Genomic DNA, 17,526 nt, shown 5'->3' with positions numbered 1-17,526 from the left:
TTGCCTCTTCTTTCCATAGCTCAAAGAAGGCGCCCAATGAGGGCATTTGACCACACCCCTGACTTTTGAAGAAGGCCCTGTCCCTTCTGGTTGGAGCCGTATAAATGCAGGTGTGCCTGGAAGGAGATGTCTTTTTCTGAACCCAACTTTCACGAGAATGGAGCTTTTTTGAATCCCTTTGAATTATTTGGACCATGACATTGGCTTAGTCAGCAGGATTTTAATATTATTATTGACATTGGCGTAATCATCAGGAAGAAATAAGCAATCTGGCAGACCTCACAGAAATGGTGTAACAGCTGTCAGAACAGGTAAACCAGATACAAGTTCAAGTAGCAGCCCAGTAAGCAGAGCTGGCCAAGGTGTAGGAGCACCATGAGGCCACAGATGCTTAAGTCCCATGTATAGGTCCAGGAACCGATAAAGCTGCTAGTGCTGTTGTGGCCCAGAGATAATGCTGAAACATACTTGCTACACACCAGTGCTGGCCACTTTGTCAATGGGTCCATCTGCTAGTTCCATTTTTAACGACAGAAGTCCGCTGCACAAATTACGATTTAGATAAAAGCATTGCCAAAGATTATGAGGCCCTAAAACAAGAAATTCTAGTTTGTTAGACACTCTGGACTTCCAGGCACAATATTGCTTTGACTAGCCATTTGACTGGTACTGGATATCACAAGCACAAACATTTGACATTTGAGGTCAGTTTGAGCTCTGGTAGTGCCCTGGGATGAACCCCGCCAAAAGAGTTGTGGAAATGGTGGATTGTTACTGCACAGACAATTAGGTGTTAGTGCCAGCGTCACACATTTGAAAATCATCATACATTATTTGTATACAGTATATACAAATTGTTCTAAAGCAGTAGATAACTGACTGTGTATTTATGTAGCCGTTCTGTTTTGTAGTTTGATATTGCAGCAAAAAAATGACACCAGGAATTATATCAGAGTAAAAGTATCCATGTGCATTTAAAAATGTAGTAAAGTAAAAGAAGACAATTTTATAGAAGTAGAAATAGTCTCAAAACATATTTAAAAGAGAAATAAAGTATTCCTACTTTGTTACTATACAACACTGCAAGACACAATTCTTAATATGAAATACACAACAGCAAATGACATCTAAGCACTGTTTACTTTTTTTCTGTGCCTTTGCCAAATTTGTTTGTCCAAATTTAATTTCAGAAAAACAAAAAATAGCACAGGACATAGCTTTTAACAAGGGGATAATTTAAAATTTTAAAAATATAGAATCCTATGAGGAAAAACTGAGGAAGAAAACTAAACAAATTTTTATTTAATTTCTGACACTAGTCAATAATTGTAAAATAAGGAGTTCATTAACACTAGAATTCCGGAAGCCTACGAAAAAACTCGTAATCCCGGCCCACCTCTACCACCAGCATCTTTTGTTTTGTAAATGCGTCGATCAGCACAAGCAGCAAGCAGCATGCTGTCCCATCCCCTGCCTTGATGGAGCTCAGTTCACAGGCAAAAAGTTCTTCCAGCCTAAACCAAGGCTCCTTATCTGCATGTGATATACCTGGAGTTGTATAGGGTAAATAATACAGTATATCGTTATTTGGAATACATGCATTTCATGTGTGTTCTGTGTCTAAATAGATCTGGGTAAGTGTAGGATGAAAGGAAATGTGAGGCAAGAAATGCTGAACACATATTTAATTAGTCCAAATATCAAATAAACGTGTGCTTTTGTTCAAGAATATAAGCAAAGAAAAAAAAAGCATTTGATTTGCATGTGGCTGTCAATGAGTTAAAAACTCAAGCTCAGATGTCAATCAATGGGTATTTCTTGAATGGTGCAGAGGGAAGAACTGCTGTTTTATAACCCAAAGGTCCTGGGTTCGAGACACGGCACTTCATGTTTTGAGTAGTGAACTGCTATTATTATTACTATTACTTCTACAATATAATAAAAACATACATTTGAATTGAGTCTGTAACACCTGGTGTAAATTTTGGCTACTTGTAAAAGTTAGCGCTTGATTTTTTCCTCTCCCTCTTTGAGTTGATGACATTTATCTCCATTTTTTTCACAAGAGCAGCACTGTGGTTGATGCCTGCTCAGAACTGTTTGTTGTACCGGCAATCAAAGATACGATACCCCGTGACTGTTATCAGACTGGACAAAGGCAGGACCGTAGCAACAGACAGCTTCTTCACAGTGCTTTCGCCAGCTAATAGACTGCTGTAACGTAACTCAACTCTGCTTGGCACCTTAAGTAAAATAGGACTTCCACCTGCAGCTAAAGTCACTTCAGTATGCAAACAATTCACCACACTAGCATTTTGATCTGACAGTGCCATGCTGATGGTGTATGTGCCCAAACTTTACTCCAGCTGTTACAGATTTAAATCAAAGGCTTCTTCTTTTTGGGCACATATAGGAATTTAAGGTGGGCTGGGATTATAAGTTTTTTCATAGGCTTCAGGAATTCTAGTGTTAAATTGATTCAAATTTCAACAGCAACCACAAAGGGTAAACATAACTTTATTCTTCTACTAATAATGGGTTGTGACTTGTGATTGTTTGGTAATTCTGTTCATATTTGCACTATAATAGAGTGATGAACTGATTTAGACAGTAAGAGCAAGGCTATGACAGAAATTCCTGAAATGTGTCCAATTCAATAAATAGCAGGAAAAAATATTCTTTGTGATCTTTCAACGTGCCATTTTCAATGTTATCAATCAACAGTACTCACTGGCTAAGAATAGGAGTGTAGCAGTTTTTATCTTCTTCAATGATTGACACTATGAGAGTGATCAATTTAGGCCAAAAGTCTAGGTTTTTGATGTTAGGACCCTGCTCTTCTGGGGGTTCATCAGCCTTATTTTGCTACAAAAGAAAAAAAAAGCATATCAGAACAGAACGGTTAACATATAATTTTAGCACTGGATATAGCATCTGAATTAGGAAATAATTATTCTGACAATAATCAAACACACATTTATTAAATTTATCAAATGTCAAAAAAAAAACTTTTATTGTCAAGAAACAAATTCAACCAGATGTTATTTTACGGAACAACACAGATGAACAAATGTCTTTCTCAAGCAAAAGAAAAGTCAAAGACAAATAAAGCTAGTCTTTCATATTATTACCAAAACCAAAACACTACCCAAAATTATTAATGATTAAGGAAGTCAAATTCTTAACCAGAAAAAATTCCCTAAATAGAATTTTTTGAGTGTGAATGTGCCCTAACTTTTCACATAGTTCATATGCTTGCTCAATTTGAGTGGCCATTTTATATGCAGTATATCATGTTGGCCAGACTCTGAAAATGGCAATAAAACCTATAAACAGAAAATAGTACAGCTCATAAAAATACTCAAAATGAGAATGTGGCAGAATATCGACAATAATGATACAAAAATATAATAATATTGTAATTATGCAAAATTATTCTAAGGAATTCCCAACAGTATAAAAAAATAAAATTAAATGTTTGCAATTTAACAGAAAAAAGTCACATTGTTAGAAAAGTCCCATTGAAGTAAGAAAAAAGATTTTTTCAGTCTCTCTCTCCCTCAGTGGGTGAGAGGAAAATCAACTAAAATAAACCTCTTGAGTAGTCCATACTTATATCAGGCAAAGTTTTGCTCATACAAATGGACTGGTTGTCTTTTCCCTCCAGGATATTCAGAAACATCATAAACACATTATGAAATACACAACTGTAAAAAACAAAGCAACATTAGAAGGGCTGGTATTTAGTAAACACTGAATCTTAAGGCCTTAACTTCTTTGATGTCACATTCCCTGGTCAAGAACTGTAGACTGGTGAAGTAGGCGTGACTTAAATTGCTTCAGCAACATACAGAAAAGTGAAACTGAATACAACATCAGTAATAGATCTCATTTAAAGAAGAACAACACCAGCAATTCATGCTATTTGCAAGTCTTTATTTCTTAACAAATAAGTTGCAAACATGGTTGCAATATGAGCAGTCAAATCAATAGCTCTAATAAAGGTACAGTAAACTTAAGTCTTCAGCCTGAATATAAATATTAAGGTAAAAAAGGAGACCCTAACACTAACAGGCACATTATTGGAAAGCTTGAGGGCTCTGCAGGTAAAGGCTAGACCTTACACAATAGTTTTATTTGCTTCTAGAACTGTGAATATATATATGAATAAGGAGCAGAACTTTGCTGTAATGTTCAAAAGTGTGAATAAGTACTTTTACAAAGACACATTATTCCCTTTCTATGCCAAAACAGCTGGTTAAACTATAAGTAAATTATTTCTTTTTATGCTTTTTTGTTTAGGTAAGAACTGCCTGAATATTTTAGTAATTAGTTCAAGTTGGTCACCCTATAACACTAAGTTCAAAGTTATTCTGCATTAAAAATGCTGTGTAGAGTGTTACTTGGTTACTGGTAAGAGCAAAATTACTGGGTTGAATGTGAAGTTGTACAGGTGTACTTTACTGCAGCAATCTCATTTCTGACATTAGAAACATAATTTATTTTTTTGAGATCTAAAAGGGAAATTTGGCTGTTTGGAGAAAGCACACTTAATTTTAACGTTTTTAGATACTCGCTTGCATGTGTTGTGACTCTAGAGTTCCATAAAGCATAGAAGTCCCAAAAGCACTTTCAAAGGTTCCCTCTATGGGAGATATACTGTTGAAAACCCAACTAGAAACAAAAAAGGGACTTGAAAAATCTTATAAAAAAGGCTGTGCAATGCACAAAGCTCCTAACAGCACAATGAAATTGCCTAAGAAGGCATGGCAATTCACAGCATCCACAGTCCAAATACAGAATTCAAAGCCAAAGTCAAAAACAGGGCACAGGTTCAAAAAGTCCAGGAAATCCCAAAGCTATAGCAAAAATACAGTTAAGACACAAGAAACACTCCCAAAGCAGAAGCAAAGACACAGTTAAACACAAGAAACATTCCTCTGCCTACCACATTCAAAATGAACTGCCAGGAACTATGGAATGCCCTCCAATAAGCCATCCAATATACAGGGTGGAGGGTAGTTCCTAACGGTGATTGGCAGGTGGCCCTGTCCCTTGTGGAACCACCCATCAAACACATGGGATGTAATCAAATGAACACAAAGAATAATATACATAACAAACAAAATAATCATTAATGCAAATAAATGATACAAAATTAGAGAAAACAGACAAGAAATACAACTTTGAACCAAAGCCATACAAAAAATGCTACCTGAAACATGACAGCATGCTTTTAACAATATGAGTTTGTGAATGGCAATTTTAATGGGTGGAACTTCAGGTATTAGTCTGCGTCTGTGTGCAAATCAATATTAAGAATTCTATTTACAAATGTGAAAGGAAACATTAGGAGTAGAAAGGTGTAAAAGTAGAAAATCAACCAAGACAGGCAATTCCTACACTTCAACCTATGTATTCAGTGAGACAAGGAGTAAAATGTGTGGAATAGCAGCAACATCCCAACTGTGACATTGAGCAAGTGTTTTTCAAACACTTAAGGTAATTTAACTTCAGTGGACAATGTTCTAAAAGTCTTGCAGCTAGAAGTTCTTGATCCCTAGAGCAATACTGAACTTAAAAATACATTTACTAAAGTTTCTTTGCTCACTTTCTGCAGACTGAACTTGAATCTGGATTTGTTTTCATGACTTTGCAAGCATATTGTATGCATTCCATCACTTGTTAGTAGGACAAACACCGAGAGCAGGTCAACTCACAAATTAAAATTTCTGAAAGCAAGTATAGAAGTGTATTAAAGGACACAAATCTTTGTAATGAATTCATTGTTGCATCTTAGTTCATATTAACAGTTTTATGTTCCTGTGTAGCATTATGTTCATGACCAGAACAGTGTCATAGCAAAATCACTTTGATTTAAAATTACTCTTACTGGTGTTTGATCATTACTTTTAATAGTTTTTACTAAACAAATTAGAAATTAACCATTTATCAGAACATGTATTTTAAAGTTAATATTTCTTTTTGTGCCAGATTGCCTAGGTTCATAGGCACAAATAAACTTCATGTGGCCCACAGTATGAGCCATTATTGACAATTCAGCCTGTTACCAAAAAAGGTTTGCCCACCTCGATATATGCTAAAGTATGAATTAGTAAGCAGTACCAAAATATGCTAAATTATTAAAGGGATATACTAAGATATATAAATCTGAAACTGAAACATCATAAACAAGAAGATATTTTTGTATGTATGAATTTTTCTTTTTTTGGGTTAACTGTTTTGGCTTAGAATTCGACTAAATCTATGAAAGTAAAGATACTTCAACAATTAGAATTCCAAAGTCAGTGGTTGGACCTTTCCCATAGTTGCAGAGTTTTAGAAAGATTAAAGAAATTCTGTTATAGCTAAATTCCAAGTAAAGAGGGCCTCAGTAAAATTAATATGTTAGAAGAAGGGTTTTGAAATCAACTTCAATGCAGACACTTAACAGAGTTACATGGTCATTATTCATAGTCTCAGGTAATGATTTGGGAGGAAGCATTTTGACTTTATATTTTAACAACATTAGTCAGATCTGGTTAAAATAAATATCCAAATTACTGTAACTTCTCTGGAAACAGCTTTAAAATTTCCTATATATTTCATGTGGAAAAAAAAAAGGTTTTGCACAGTGTGGAAGAAAAATGAGACTTAGGTGTCACATAGTCATTAAGTGTAAAGTGTTTTGATATGCTTTCCATATTAAAATATAGCATTCATCTTAAAGAAATAGCATAAAGGTAGTATTCAGCAAGATTGGATAGTTGTTATATACACAGAAATTGTAAGGGTGGTGGCTCAACCCGAAGTGTATAAGAAGAACCAGAATGTATCAAAATACTTTTTTTTTATATATAGATCATTTGGCTGTAAACTAATGAACCCACCAGAGTAAATGTATGCATTGATTGGCACTGTTGTGTAAATTCAGCTGCTTATAAAATAGACCTATACTTTTAACATCTGACCATTCTGATCATGCTGTAGAAGAATGCTCCCTGTTTAAGCATTAACTGAAGAGTAATAAATGACACAGATGGACAAGCTTTCCTCCTGCCTGATTACTGATTTGTCCTGTTAGAGGATAAATTTCTTTCTTTAATTAAGATGTCGATTTCTACCATAATAGTGCTGTAATCTGTGCTAAATATACTATAGATGGGTTTCATAGATCATGTTTAGGATCCATTAAAATTAACTTGATCTATTCAGTCTCTGCAAGTTAAAATAAATGACCTTATTACTATTATGTTTTTTTCTAAATTTAAAGACAAATAGTTATACCTCATCCAACAATTTTAAAAAGTAATGGAACAACAACAGTAAAAATTGGTCTTAGAGTACTCTTTTAATATTATGAATTAAAATATCAACAGTCCTTATAGATATAACCATCTGAGTTCCATTAAATAAGTACTTCATACAATGGAATATATTTATAAACATTAAAGCAATAATACAAAACACAGCTAAGTAGGAGGTTTAATATAAGATAAATACTCCAGAATTACAATTAGATCATTTCAAATTTGTTACAACTTTTCAGCAATGTCAGGCTTAAAATTTTCCACCATAACTGAAGAGGAAGGCTTAGCTGCTTTCATTTGCATTATAGCGAGGTCTGCTATCCACTTAGTTGTAACAACAGAAAAGAATGAAATATAAGTGGTAAAGTATAGAGAATCAATCCATTGTCATATTTTACCTAATCCTTTCCATAGCTTCAAGGAATGGTGATTACTGTATATAAGAAATGAAAAGAATTTTTTTTTACAGATAAAACACAACACAGGTAAACGGGAAATGTAAATGCTTTCTGCTCGTATGTATGTTTAAGTATGGGAGTTGAGTTTTAACAATTTTGCTTTCTTAAAGGACTGCATGGTGGTGGAGTTTTATCAGCACACTGCCACAAAACTCAACAGACTTGAGTTCAAATCATGAATCATAATCAGCTATATTGCAGGCTATATACTCTCCTCACAGATTATTTGTGTTTTGTTTTTTGGCATTTCACAAAGTATACTGTTAGTTGGACCTGTATGGTTAGTGTATACTGTATGTGGTCCATTCTTTGTTAATTTCTACCTATCCTGTAATAGAATAAAAGGTCCAGATAATAGATGTATAGACATAGGGATGGATAGATTTGTTAACTAAGAAAACTATACTGTAGTACTGAAGTACTGAACACATAACTTTAAATATCCTGTACAGACATTCCCATAATGACACTCAAAAGCGGGCAGGTGTAACAAAAAAGTTTTTTCTATACTTAGCAGTTTGAACAACAGACAAATTGCAAAATTGGTAATGTGTACAAAGTACTGGTAGAATGAATGACAGTGATACAGTGAGTCACAGACTGAAAATGAACTGGTAGGCTTGTGGTTTAGAATCCACTTTCAATGCTGTATATGGACATACTGTCAGTGCTGATGCAGCATGTACTGTTTATATAAAGATGTTCAGAGACAAATGGGGCTCATTTACCTAAAACATAGTAGTAAACCTAAAGAAGCCCAGTATGGGTAGGTGCCAAAAATAAATTTGCTTTGTGAAATACAGAATACACAATACTCTATCAGCGCACTCACACATGATAGATGGGTGGCACAACAAATGCATGGGGCAAAAGCATTCTGACAAATGCATGGAGTATACAGTATATGAGTGAAATGAAAATTGCATACTGCTACTAAATCACTTTAGTAATTACTTCTCCAGTATGTATAAACAGGACTGCTGAGCCAGAGTTGCAATTGACTACTCTGACTCTAGCATTACTTTCAAATCTTTAATAAGTAGGACTAGAACTTATAGAACTTTAATAAAATATTTTTAATCAATAAATGATCATTTTTACAATTTAATACAATCATGTACTTAAATGAAATTGTAACAATGGATTATTAAGAGCATTAGGAAAAGGACTGAAGGTAACGAAAGGGTTAACTAAATGCAGACTAAAGCTTGAGCATGTGAGAGTTGCCTCATCTTAAGAGGAACCATCAAGGTGATTAATAAGGTTAAAATGAAGTAAATGAGTAGTAGTTTTTTATTTGTAGCACATTAATAAAAACGCACATCAATATGTAAGCTGCAAATAAAATTTGGTCTAAACTTAACAAGAGATACCTTGTGATTTAAGCTACAGCATTATGGACTGAGAGTAAGTGGCAGTGCAGCTCCAGAGAGTATATGTTAAATGGATAAGCTTGGTATTTTCCAAGTCAAAAGTTACTTCTTCACAATCTTAATATATACAGTATATAAAGGCAAAGTTGACAGACTGATACAATGTTTACCATTTAGTTAAAACCCTAAACTTTGGCAGGATGTTATACAGTATGTTGGTCAATGGGTATCCACTAAGAAAGAACACATCGATGTATATAAATATATAAGGGTAAAAACGCCCCTACAATAGAAAAATTAAATACTCCTTGTTCTTCCAGCTGCTCCTGTTAGGGGTTGCCACAGCGGATCATCTTCTTCCATATCGTCCTGTCTTCTGCATCTTGCTCTGTTACACCCACCACCTGCATATCCTCTCTCACCACATCCGTAAACCTTCTCTTAGGCCTTCCTCTTTTCCTCTTGCCTGGCAGCTCTTTCCTTAACATCCTTTTCCTAATATACCCAGCATCTCTCCTCTCTGCACAAGTCCAAACCAACACAATCTCGCCTCTCTGACTTTGTCACCAAATCATCCAACTTGAGCTGACCCTCTAATGTACTCATTTCTAATCCTGTCCATCCTCGTCACACCCAGTGAAAATCTTAACATCTTTAACTCTGTCACCTCCAGCTCTGCCTCCTGCTTTCTGGTCAGTGCCACCGTGTCTAATCCATACAACATAGCTGGTTTCACTGCTGTCTTGTAGACCTTCCCTTTCACTCTTGCTGATACCAGTCTGTCACAAATCACTCCTAACACTCTTCTCCACCCATTCCACAATGCCTGCACTCTCTTTTTCACCTCTCTTCCACAATCCCCGTTACTCTGAATTGTTGATACCCAAGTATTTAAACTCATCCACCTTCACCAACTCTACTCCCTGCATCCTCACCATTCCTCTGACCTCCCTCTCATTCACACACATGTATTCTGTCTTGTTCTTACTGACCTTCATTCCTCTCCTCTCTACAGCAAACCTCCAACTCTCCAGGGTCTCCTTGACCTGCTCCGTACTCTCGCTACAGACATCAAAGTCCACGGGGACTCCTGTCTAATCTCGTCTGCCAACCTGTCCATCACCACTGCAAATAAGAAAGGGCTCAGAACACAATCCCTGATGTAAACCCACCTCCACTTTGAATGCATATGTCACTCCTACTGCACTGTCACACTTTCTTCATACATATCCTGTACAACTCTTACATACTTCTCTGCCACTCACGACTTCCTCATGCAATACCACAACTCCTCTCAAGGCACTCTGTCATATGCTTTCTCCAGGTCCACAAACACGCAATGCAACTCATTCTGAGCTTGTCTATACTTCTAAATCAACACCCTCAGATCAAACATTGCAGCTGTGGTGCTCTTTCCTAGAATGAAACCATACTGCTGCTCACTAATCATCACTTCCCTTTTTACCATAGCTTCCACAAATCTTTCCCGTAACTTCATGCTGTGGCTCATCAATTTTATCCCCATGTAGTTACTACAGCTCTGCACATCCTCCTTATTCTTAATAATCGGTACCAGTACACTTCTTCTCCACTCCTTAGGCATCCTCTCACTTTCTAAGATTCCATTAAACAATCTGGTTAAAAACTCCTAAACACCTCCATGCTTCCACACGTATATCATCTGGACCAACGGTTTTTCCATTCTTCATCCTTTTCATTGCTATCCTAACTTCCTCCTTGCTAATCCGTTGTATTTCCTGATTTACTATTTCCACATCATCTAACCTTCTCTCTCTCTCCTTCTCTTCATTCATCAGCCTCTCAAAGTACTCTTTCCATCTGCTAAACACACCCTCCTCACTTGTGAGTATGTTTCTACCATCTTTACCCTCACCTGCTGCACATCTTTCCCAGCTTGGCCCCTCTGTCTAGCTAATTGGTACAGGTCATTTTCTCCCTCCTTAGTGTCCAGCATCTCATACAACTCATCATATGCCTTTTCTTTATCCTTTGCCACCTCTCTCTTCACCTTGCACTTTATCTCCTTGTACTCTTGTCTACTTTCTGCATCTCTCTGAATATCCCACTTCTTCATCGCCATCCTTTTCCTCTGTATACTCTCCTGCACCTCCCCATTCCACTACCAGGTTTCCTTTTTATCTTTCTTCTGTCCAGAAGCACCCTTCTTGCTGCCACTCTTACTACTTCTGCTGCAGTTGCCCAGCTGTCTGGCAACTCTTCACTGCCGCCCAGTGTACTGTCTTACCTCCTGTCTAAACTCAACCTTGCAGTCTTCCTTTTTCAACTTCCACCATCTGATCCTTTGCTCTGCCCTCCCTCTCCTCCTCTTTTTCTTGATCTCCAAAGTCATCCTACAGACCACCATCCTATGATGCCTAACTACACTTTCCCCTGCCACCACTTTGCAATCTTTAATCTCCTACAGATTGACTCTTCTGTATAGGATATAATCTACCTGCGTGCATCTTCCTCCACTCTTGTACATCACCCTATGTTCTTCCCTGTTCGTAAAATACATTCGCCACAGCCATGCCCATCCTTTTTGCAAAATCCACTATCCTCTGACCTTCTTCTACATTTCTCTCCTTGACACCATACCTACCCATCACCTTCTCGTCTCCTCTGTTCCCTTCACCAGCATGTCCACTGAAATCCGCCCCAATCACCACTTTCTGTCTCTTGGGTACACTGTCCATCACCTCATCCAACTCACTCCAGAAATATTCTTTCTCATCCATCTAACACCCAACTTGCGGGGGCATATACATGACAACATTCATCATCACACCTTCAGTTTCCAGCTTCATAATCATTACTCTGTCTGACACTCTTTTCACATCCAAAACACTCTTGACATAGTGCTCCTGTAGAATAATCCCTACCCCATTTCTCTTCCCATCCACACCATGATAGAACAATTTGAATCCACCTCTGATCAACCTGGCCGTACTCCCCTTCCATTTAGTCTCTTGCACGCACAATATATCAACCTTCCTTCTCTCCATCATATCGGCTAACTCTCGTCCCTTACCAGTCATACTGCCAACATTCAAAGTTCCTACCCTCAGTTCCACTCTCCTTACCTTCCTCCTGTCCTTCTGCCTCCGGAAATGTCTCCCCCTCTTTTTCTCCTTCTTTGGAAGGAAAAAGTAAATACTCCAAAATCTCAAAAAATTGTTGATGAATTTGATTGAAATTTGGTGCCGTTATAGAAAAAAGAAAATTGTAATTTGTCAATATTTATTAATATTGTGCATACTTACATGCTGCACAAAGCTCAATTGTTAGCAAGCACTGTTTTTTAGTGTTAATTAGTGGCACTAATGGATGCATACCAGGTCTCATCTTAGTAATTCATTATGCCCTGTTGAGGTCTAACTCCCAGTTGTGGCGCCAAACCCCTGCCAATCCTGCTCAAAGATCATTGTGCTGCAAGCTCAAATGGAAATACTTCGGTCTTAGATATCGGCACTTGAATTTCTCATACAGAAGTCAGAGAAATTGTGTTGCAACAATCAAATCTACTATGCTGTGCTCCTCACCCTTCACATTAATAAATCAGTGTAACTCATAGTATACTGGCACTTACAGAATATGTGTCAACTTCATGCACTGCTTTTCATATACAGTAGCACTCAAATCAAAGGGCTAACTACATACTAAAAGGTAAATGCATTTTTATGAGTATTATCCCAGAAACCAGCTTTTTTAAAAAATGTGAATATATTTTCTGTAAGTACCACTTTCAGAAAATTGAGAAGTATAAGTAATATTGACCCTAGATCATCTGGCACTTTATACATACAAGTACTGAAATGGACAGAAAAGTCCACAATTTGTAAGTATTTTGTTTTCAAAAGTATACTATGCAAATTACTAAACCAGAGCAGACAAACTTTTTACAGCCATTTAAATCAGCCCTATTGTCCAGTATGAAGTACGCATGAGAGCTAAGCAAGTAGCACAAAGTCCCAGTAACATTAGATCCATGACACAATTAATTATAGCATACAGTAATCCCTCGCTATATCGCGCTTCGACTTTCGCGGCTTCACTCTATCGCGGATTTTATATGTAAGCATATCTATACATATTAATAAAAGGCAAAGCCCTCACTGACTCACTCACTGACTGACTGACTGACTCATCACTAATTCTCGAACTTCCCGTGTAGGTGGAAGGCTGAAATTTGGCAGGCTCATTCCTTACAGCTTACTTACAAAAGTTAGGCAGGTTTCATTTCGAAATTCTACGCGTAATGGTCATAACTGGAACATGTTTTTTGTCCATATACTCTAATGGAGGAGGCAGAGTCACGTATCGCGTCATCACGCCTCCTACGTAATCACGTGAACTAAAAACAAGGAAGAGATTTACAGCACGAGTCAAACGCGGGAACGAAGGTAAATGACGTTAATTTTTGAGTGTCTTTTAATACTGTGTAAGCATACATATTAACACATGTGCAATTAAACGTGTGCATTTACAGGGTGATTTCTCAGGCTTAAAAGCTCGCCTTTTATCAAACGAGGGAACAAAGGTAAATGACGTTGTTCACTGTCTTTTAATACTGTGTAACCATACATATTAACACATGTGCAATTAAACATGTGCATTTACGGGGTGATTTCTCAGGCTTAAAAGCTCGCCTTTTACTAAAAAGGTAAATGCAAAACTATTTTCAATCATTCTATGATCTGCTTCTCACAACAGAAGGCACCGTGGCTGATGTTACGTCACTTGCTGTCCAACCATAAGCGTTACCTGGTAGGTAACCAGCCACTCACTTCACTCCCTTACGAGAATCAAACCTCTGAGGTTTTATTTTGTTCTTAATTAAAATTTAAAAGCAATACTTCACCGCTGCTAAGCCCCTCTAGCGCTGACGTCCGAGGTTCGATTACCGTAAGCAAGTGCAGTGAGTGTGTAATTACATTCACGGCATTCGTAGTCTGATTCACAATCTGATTGTATGGGTGGTTACCTACCAGGCAACGCTTATAGTTGGCCACCAAGTCAGGTCGAAGTGATCACTCGAGTAAAGGCAGCTTCACAAAAAAACATCCTTAACAAACTGTTATTAGTATATTTTCCCTCAATTTAAAAAGGTTTTCTTTTCTTCTTAATAAAAATTTAAAAGCGGTACTTCGCCGGTGCGAAGCGCGTGGATTTGACCGACTGACACATACAGACATATTCATGAGTGCAGGTACTTTGGAAAGAAAGCACCGTGTAAACCTAAAGTTTAAATTAAGTTCATAGACCTACAAAAGGTTGCCATTCATTTGAGGCTAGATTGCTTTTCTTCTGTACAACTATACGTTGCATTCTCAAGAGAGTGCTTGCACGGCTTCGGATATAGATATATATATATATGTATGTATGTCTATATATAAATATGTAAGCTTGTAAGTACTGCCTTACTTCTCTTTAAGAAAGGAAGATGTAATGATACTTGATTTAAACGATTCCATGTCTTCCTGGGTTTGCTTAGCTTATTGTCAATATCTTTACACGTTTTTTAAAGACTTATTGACTGAAACGGGCTTTCACGAAAAAAGTTAGGGCTTTGCTACAGGATACACCCTCCACAAGTTAAGCAATTAAAAATAAAATATATATTTCTGTTTTATTTAAACCTTTTAAGTTCGTATGCATAGCCCCATTTGGCTGTTTAATTTTTTTTTTTCTTTCTTCAGTAATATTTAATCTCCTTAAAAAAAAAGAACATATCCATTTTACTTTTTTTGTATCTCTTTAGTAATATTTTAGTGTAAAAGGATAACCAGTATTTAAACCTTTTATGTTACTTTATACATTTATTTTACACAATGTTGAAAAATTAATAAGAAAGCTACATATTTTGGCAGCTGCTGCTTTAATTTTCAATGAAATGAAAAAATCTCTCCAAGAGAAAACATCAATGAAGAAGAAACAGTTTGCAATATCTAAAAATGAGAAACCCTCATTTATAAAAGTTTGCTGCAGATGACTTAACTGAAAATAAATGAATACTTCCTATGTGTATAATACATATTTATCTATTTTACTTATGCCTTTATTCCAGCAACTTACAACATCTGAGGTACAATTTGTTACATTACTTTTGTTTTTTGCAGCACAGGCAGGTGAAGTGACTTCCTCAGGGTCACACAGTGGTGTCAGTACCAGGATTTGAACTGACAAGCTCCGGGTTTACTGAAATATTACTGAAGAAAGAAAAAAATACGAAAACGGGCAAATAGGGCTATGCATACAGATGTCCATCCATCCATTATCCAACCCACTATATCCTAAATACAGGAGTCAATAAGTAAATATGTATATATACAGTATATATATATATATATTTGTGAATGTATGTATGTATATATGTATGTCTATATTTATATATATATATGTAGATATGTAAATTTGTATATGTATATATATATATATATGTATATGTGGATGTGTATATGTATATATACGTATGTATATGTAGATATGTGTATATGTAGATATGTATATATATGTATATATGTATATGTATATATATATGTTTACATAACCTCTTTCACACACTACTTCTCCGCTGCGAAGCGCGGGTATTTTGCTATATATATATATATATATATATATATATATATATATATGACAGCAAAACTCATAACAATGACAACACAATTACATATATATATATGTACATATGTATATATATATGTGTCAATCTATCTGTGTATGTATGTCTAGATATATATATATATATATATATATATATATATATGTACATATGTATATATATGTGTATATATATCTATACATATATGTTTATGTGTGTGTGTGTGTGTATATTATATATATAAAAGACAGCAACACTCATAACAATGACAACACAATTACATTGACAATCATGTTACGTTATTTTTAAAATGTTTCCTTTTTTTTTCATAACCTGTTTAACACACTACTTCTCCGCTGCGAAGCGCGGGTATTTTGCTAGTTTAAATATATATCGCAGATTTTTTGCTGGTTCACGGATTTCTGCGGACAACGGGTCTTTTAATTTCTTGTACATGCTTCCTCAGTTGGTTTGCCCAGTTGATTTCATACAAGGGATGCTATAGGCAGATGGCTGAGAAGCTACCCAACCAGAGCGCGTATTACGTATTAAATAAAACTCCTCAAATATATTGTGAGCACGGGGGCTGTTCACACCCCTAGAGGATACGGCTGCTCCTCAAAAAATGCTGAAAGACTACCTTCACATTGCTCTCTTCCTTGCTGGGCTTACATATGGCTGCTTTGTCAAGCGATATGCTTCCCGCACTGTGCTTCGCATACTTAAAAGATCAAACAGCATGTATTGATTTTTGATTGTTTGCTTTTCTCTCTCTCTCTCTCTTGCTCTGACATTCTCTGCTCCTGACGGAGGGGGTGTGAGCTGGGGGGCTGTTCGCACCCCTAGACGATACGGATGCTTGTCTAAAAATGCTGAAAGATTACCTTCACGTTGTTCTCTTCTGTGCAGCTGCTTTGTCAAGCGTCATGCTTCCCGCACGGTGCTTCGCATACTTAAAAGCTCGAAGGGCACGTATTGATTTTTGATTGTTTGTTTTTCTCCGTCTCTCTTACATTCTCTGCTCCTGACGGAGGGGGTGTGAGCAGAGGGGCTGTTCGCACACTGGCCTAGAGGATACGGACGCTCCTATAAAAAATGCTGAAAGACTACCTTCACATTGCTGCCTTCCTTGAAGCTGCTTTGTCCAGCGGTGCTTCGCATACTTAAAAGCCAAACAGCCCTATTGATTTTTGTTTGCTTTTTTTTCTCTCTCTCTCTGACATTCTCTGCTCCTGACGCGCACTCCTTTGAAGAGGAAGATATGTTTGCAATCTTTTAATTGTGAGACGGAACTGTCATCTCTGTCTTGTCATGGAGCACAGTTTAAACTTTTGAAAAAGAGACAAATGTTTGTTTGCAGTGTTTGAATAAAGTTCCTGTCTCTCTACAACCTCCTGTGTTTCTGTGCAAATCTGTGACCCAAGCATGACAATATAAAAATAACCATATAAACATATGGTTTCTACTTCGCGGATTTTCACCTTTCGCGGGGGGTTCTGGAACGCAACCCCTGCGATCGAGGAGGGATTACTGTATATCCATATACCGCAGGCTATTGACAGCAAAATCAGATAACACTAGTCATCATGTTTTGCTTATCAAAAGACAAGTTTCCGATTAAAACTGTGTGCAACAAAGGTTTTAAACATGGTAAACAATCAGGGTAAGAAAGTCACCCCCTTCTGCAGTCATTCTTCCAAAGTCATGTTGCATTCTCTTTATTCCAAATGTCACAGAAAAATCAAAATGAATCTGAAACAAGC

The 17,526-nt window shown here is 36.6% G+C and overlaps 1 protein-coding gene across 1 annotated transcript in view; it reads right to left on the bottom strand.

Moving 5' to 3' along the window:
* The window catches only part of LOC114654212 (protein unc-13 homolog B-like), an 837,814-nt gene that overhangs the window by 229,564 nt on the left and 590,724 nt on the right, over positions 1-17,526 (bottom strand). The window contains 1 exon segment of the mRNA XM_051929449.1: positions 2,732-2,865. Within this exon segment, the coding sequence (XP_051785409.1) occupies positions 2,732-2,865 (134 nt within the window).

Source organism: Erpetoichthys calabaricus, chromosome 7 (genome assembly GCF_900747795.2).
Source record: "Erpetoichthys calabaricus chromosome 7, fErpCal1.3, whole genome shotgun sequence".
Lineage (NCBI taxonomy): Eukaryota > Metazoa > Chordata > Cladistia > Polypteriformes > Polypteridae > Erpetoichthys > Erpetoichthys calabaricus.
This window is presented reverse-complemented; position numbering and strand designations above follow the sequence as displayed.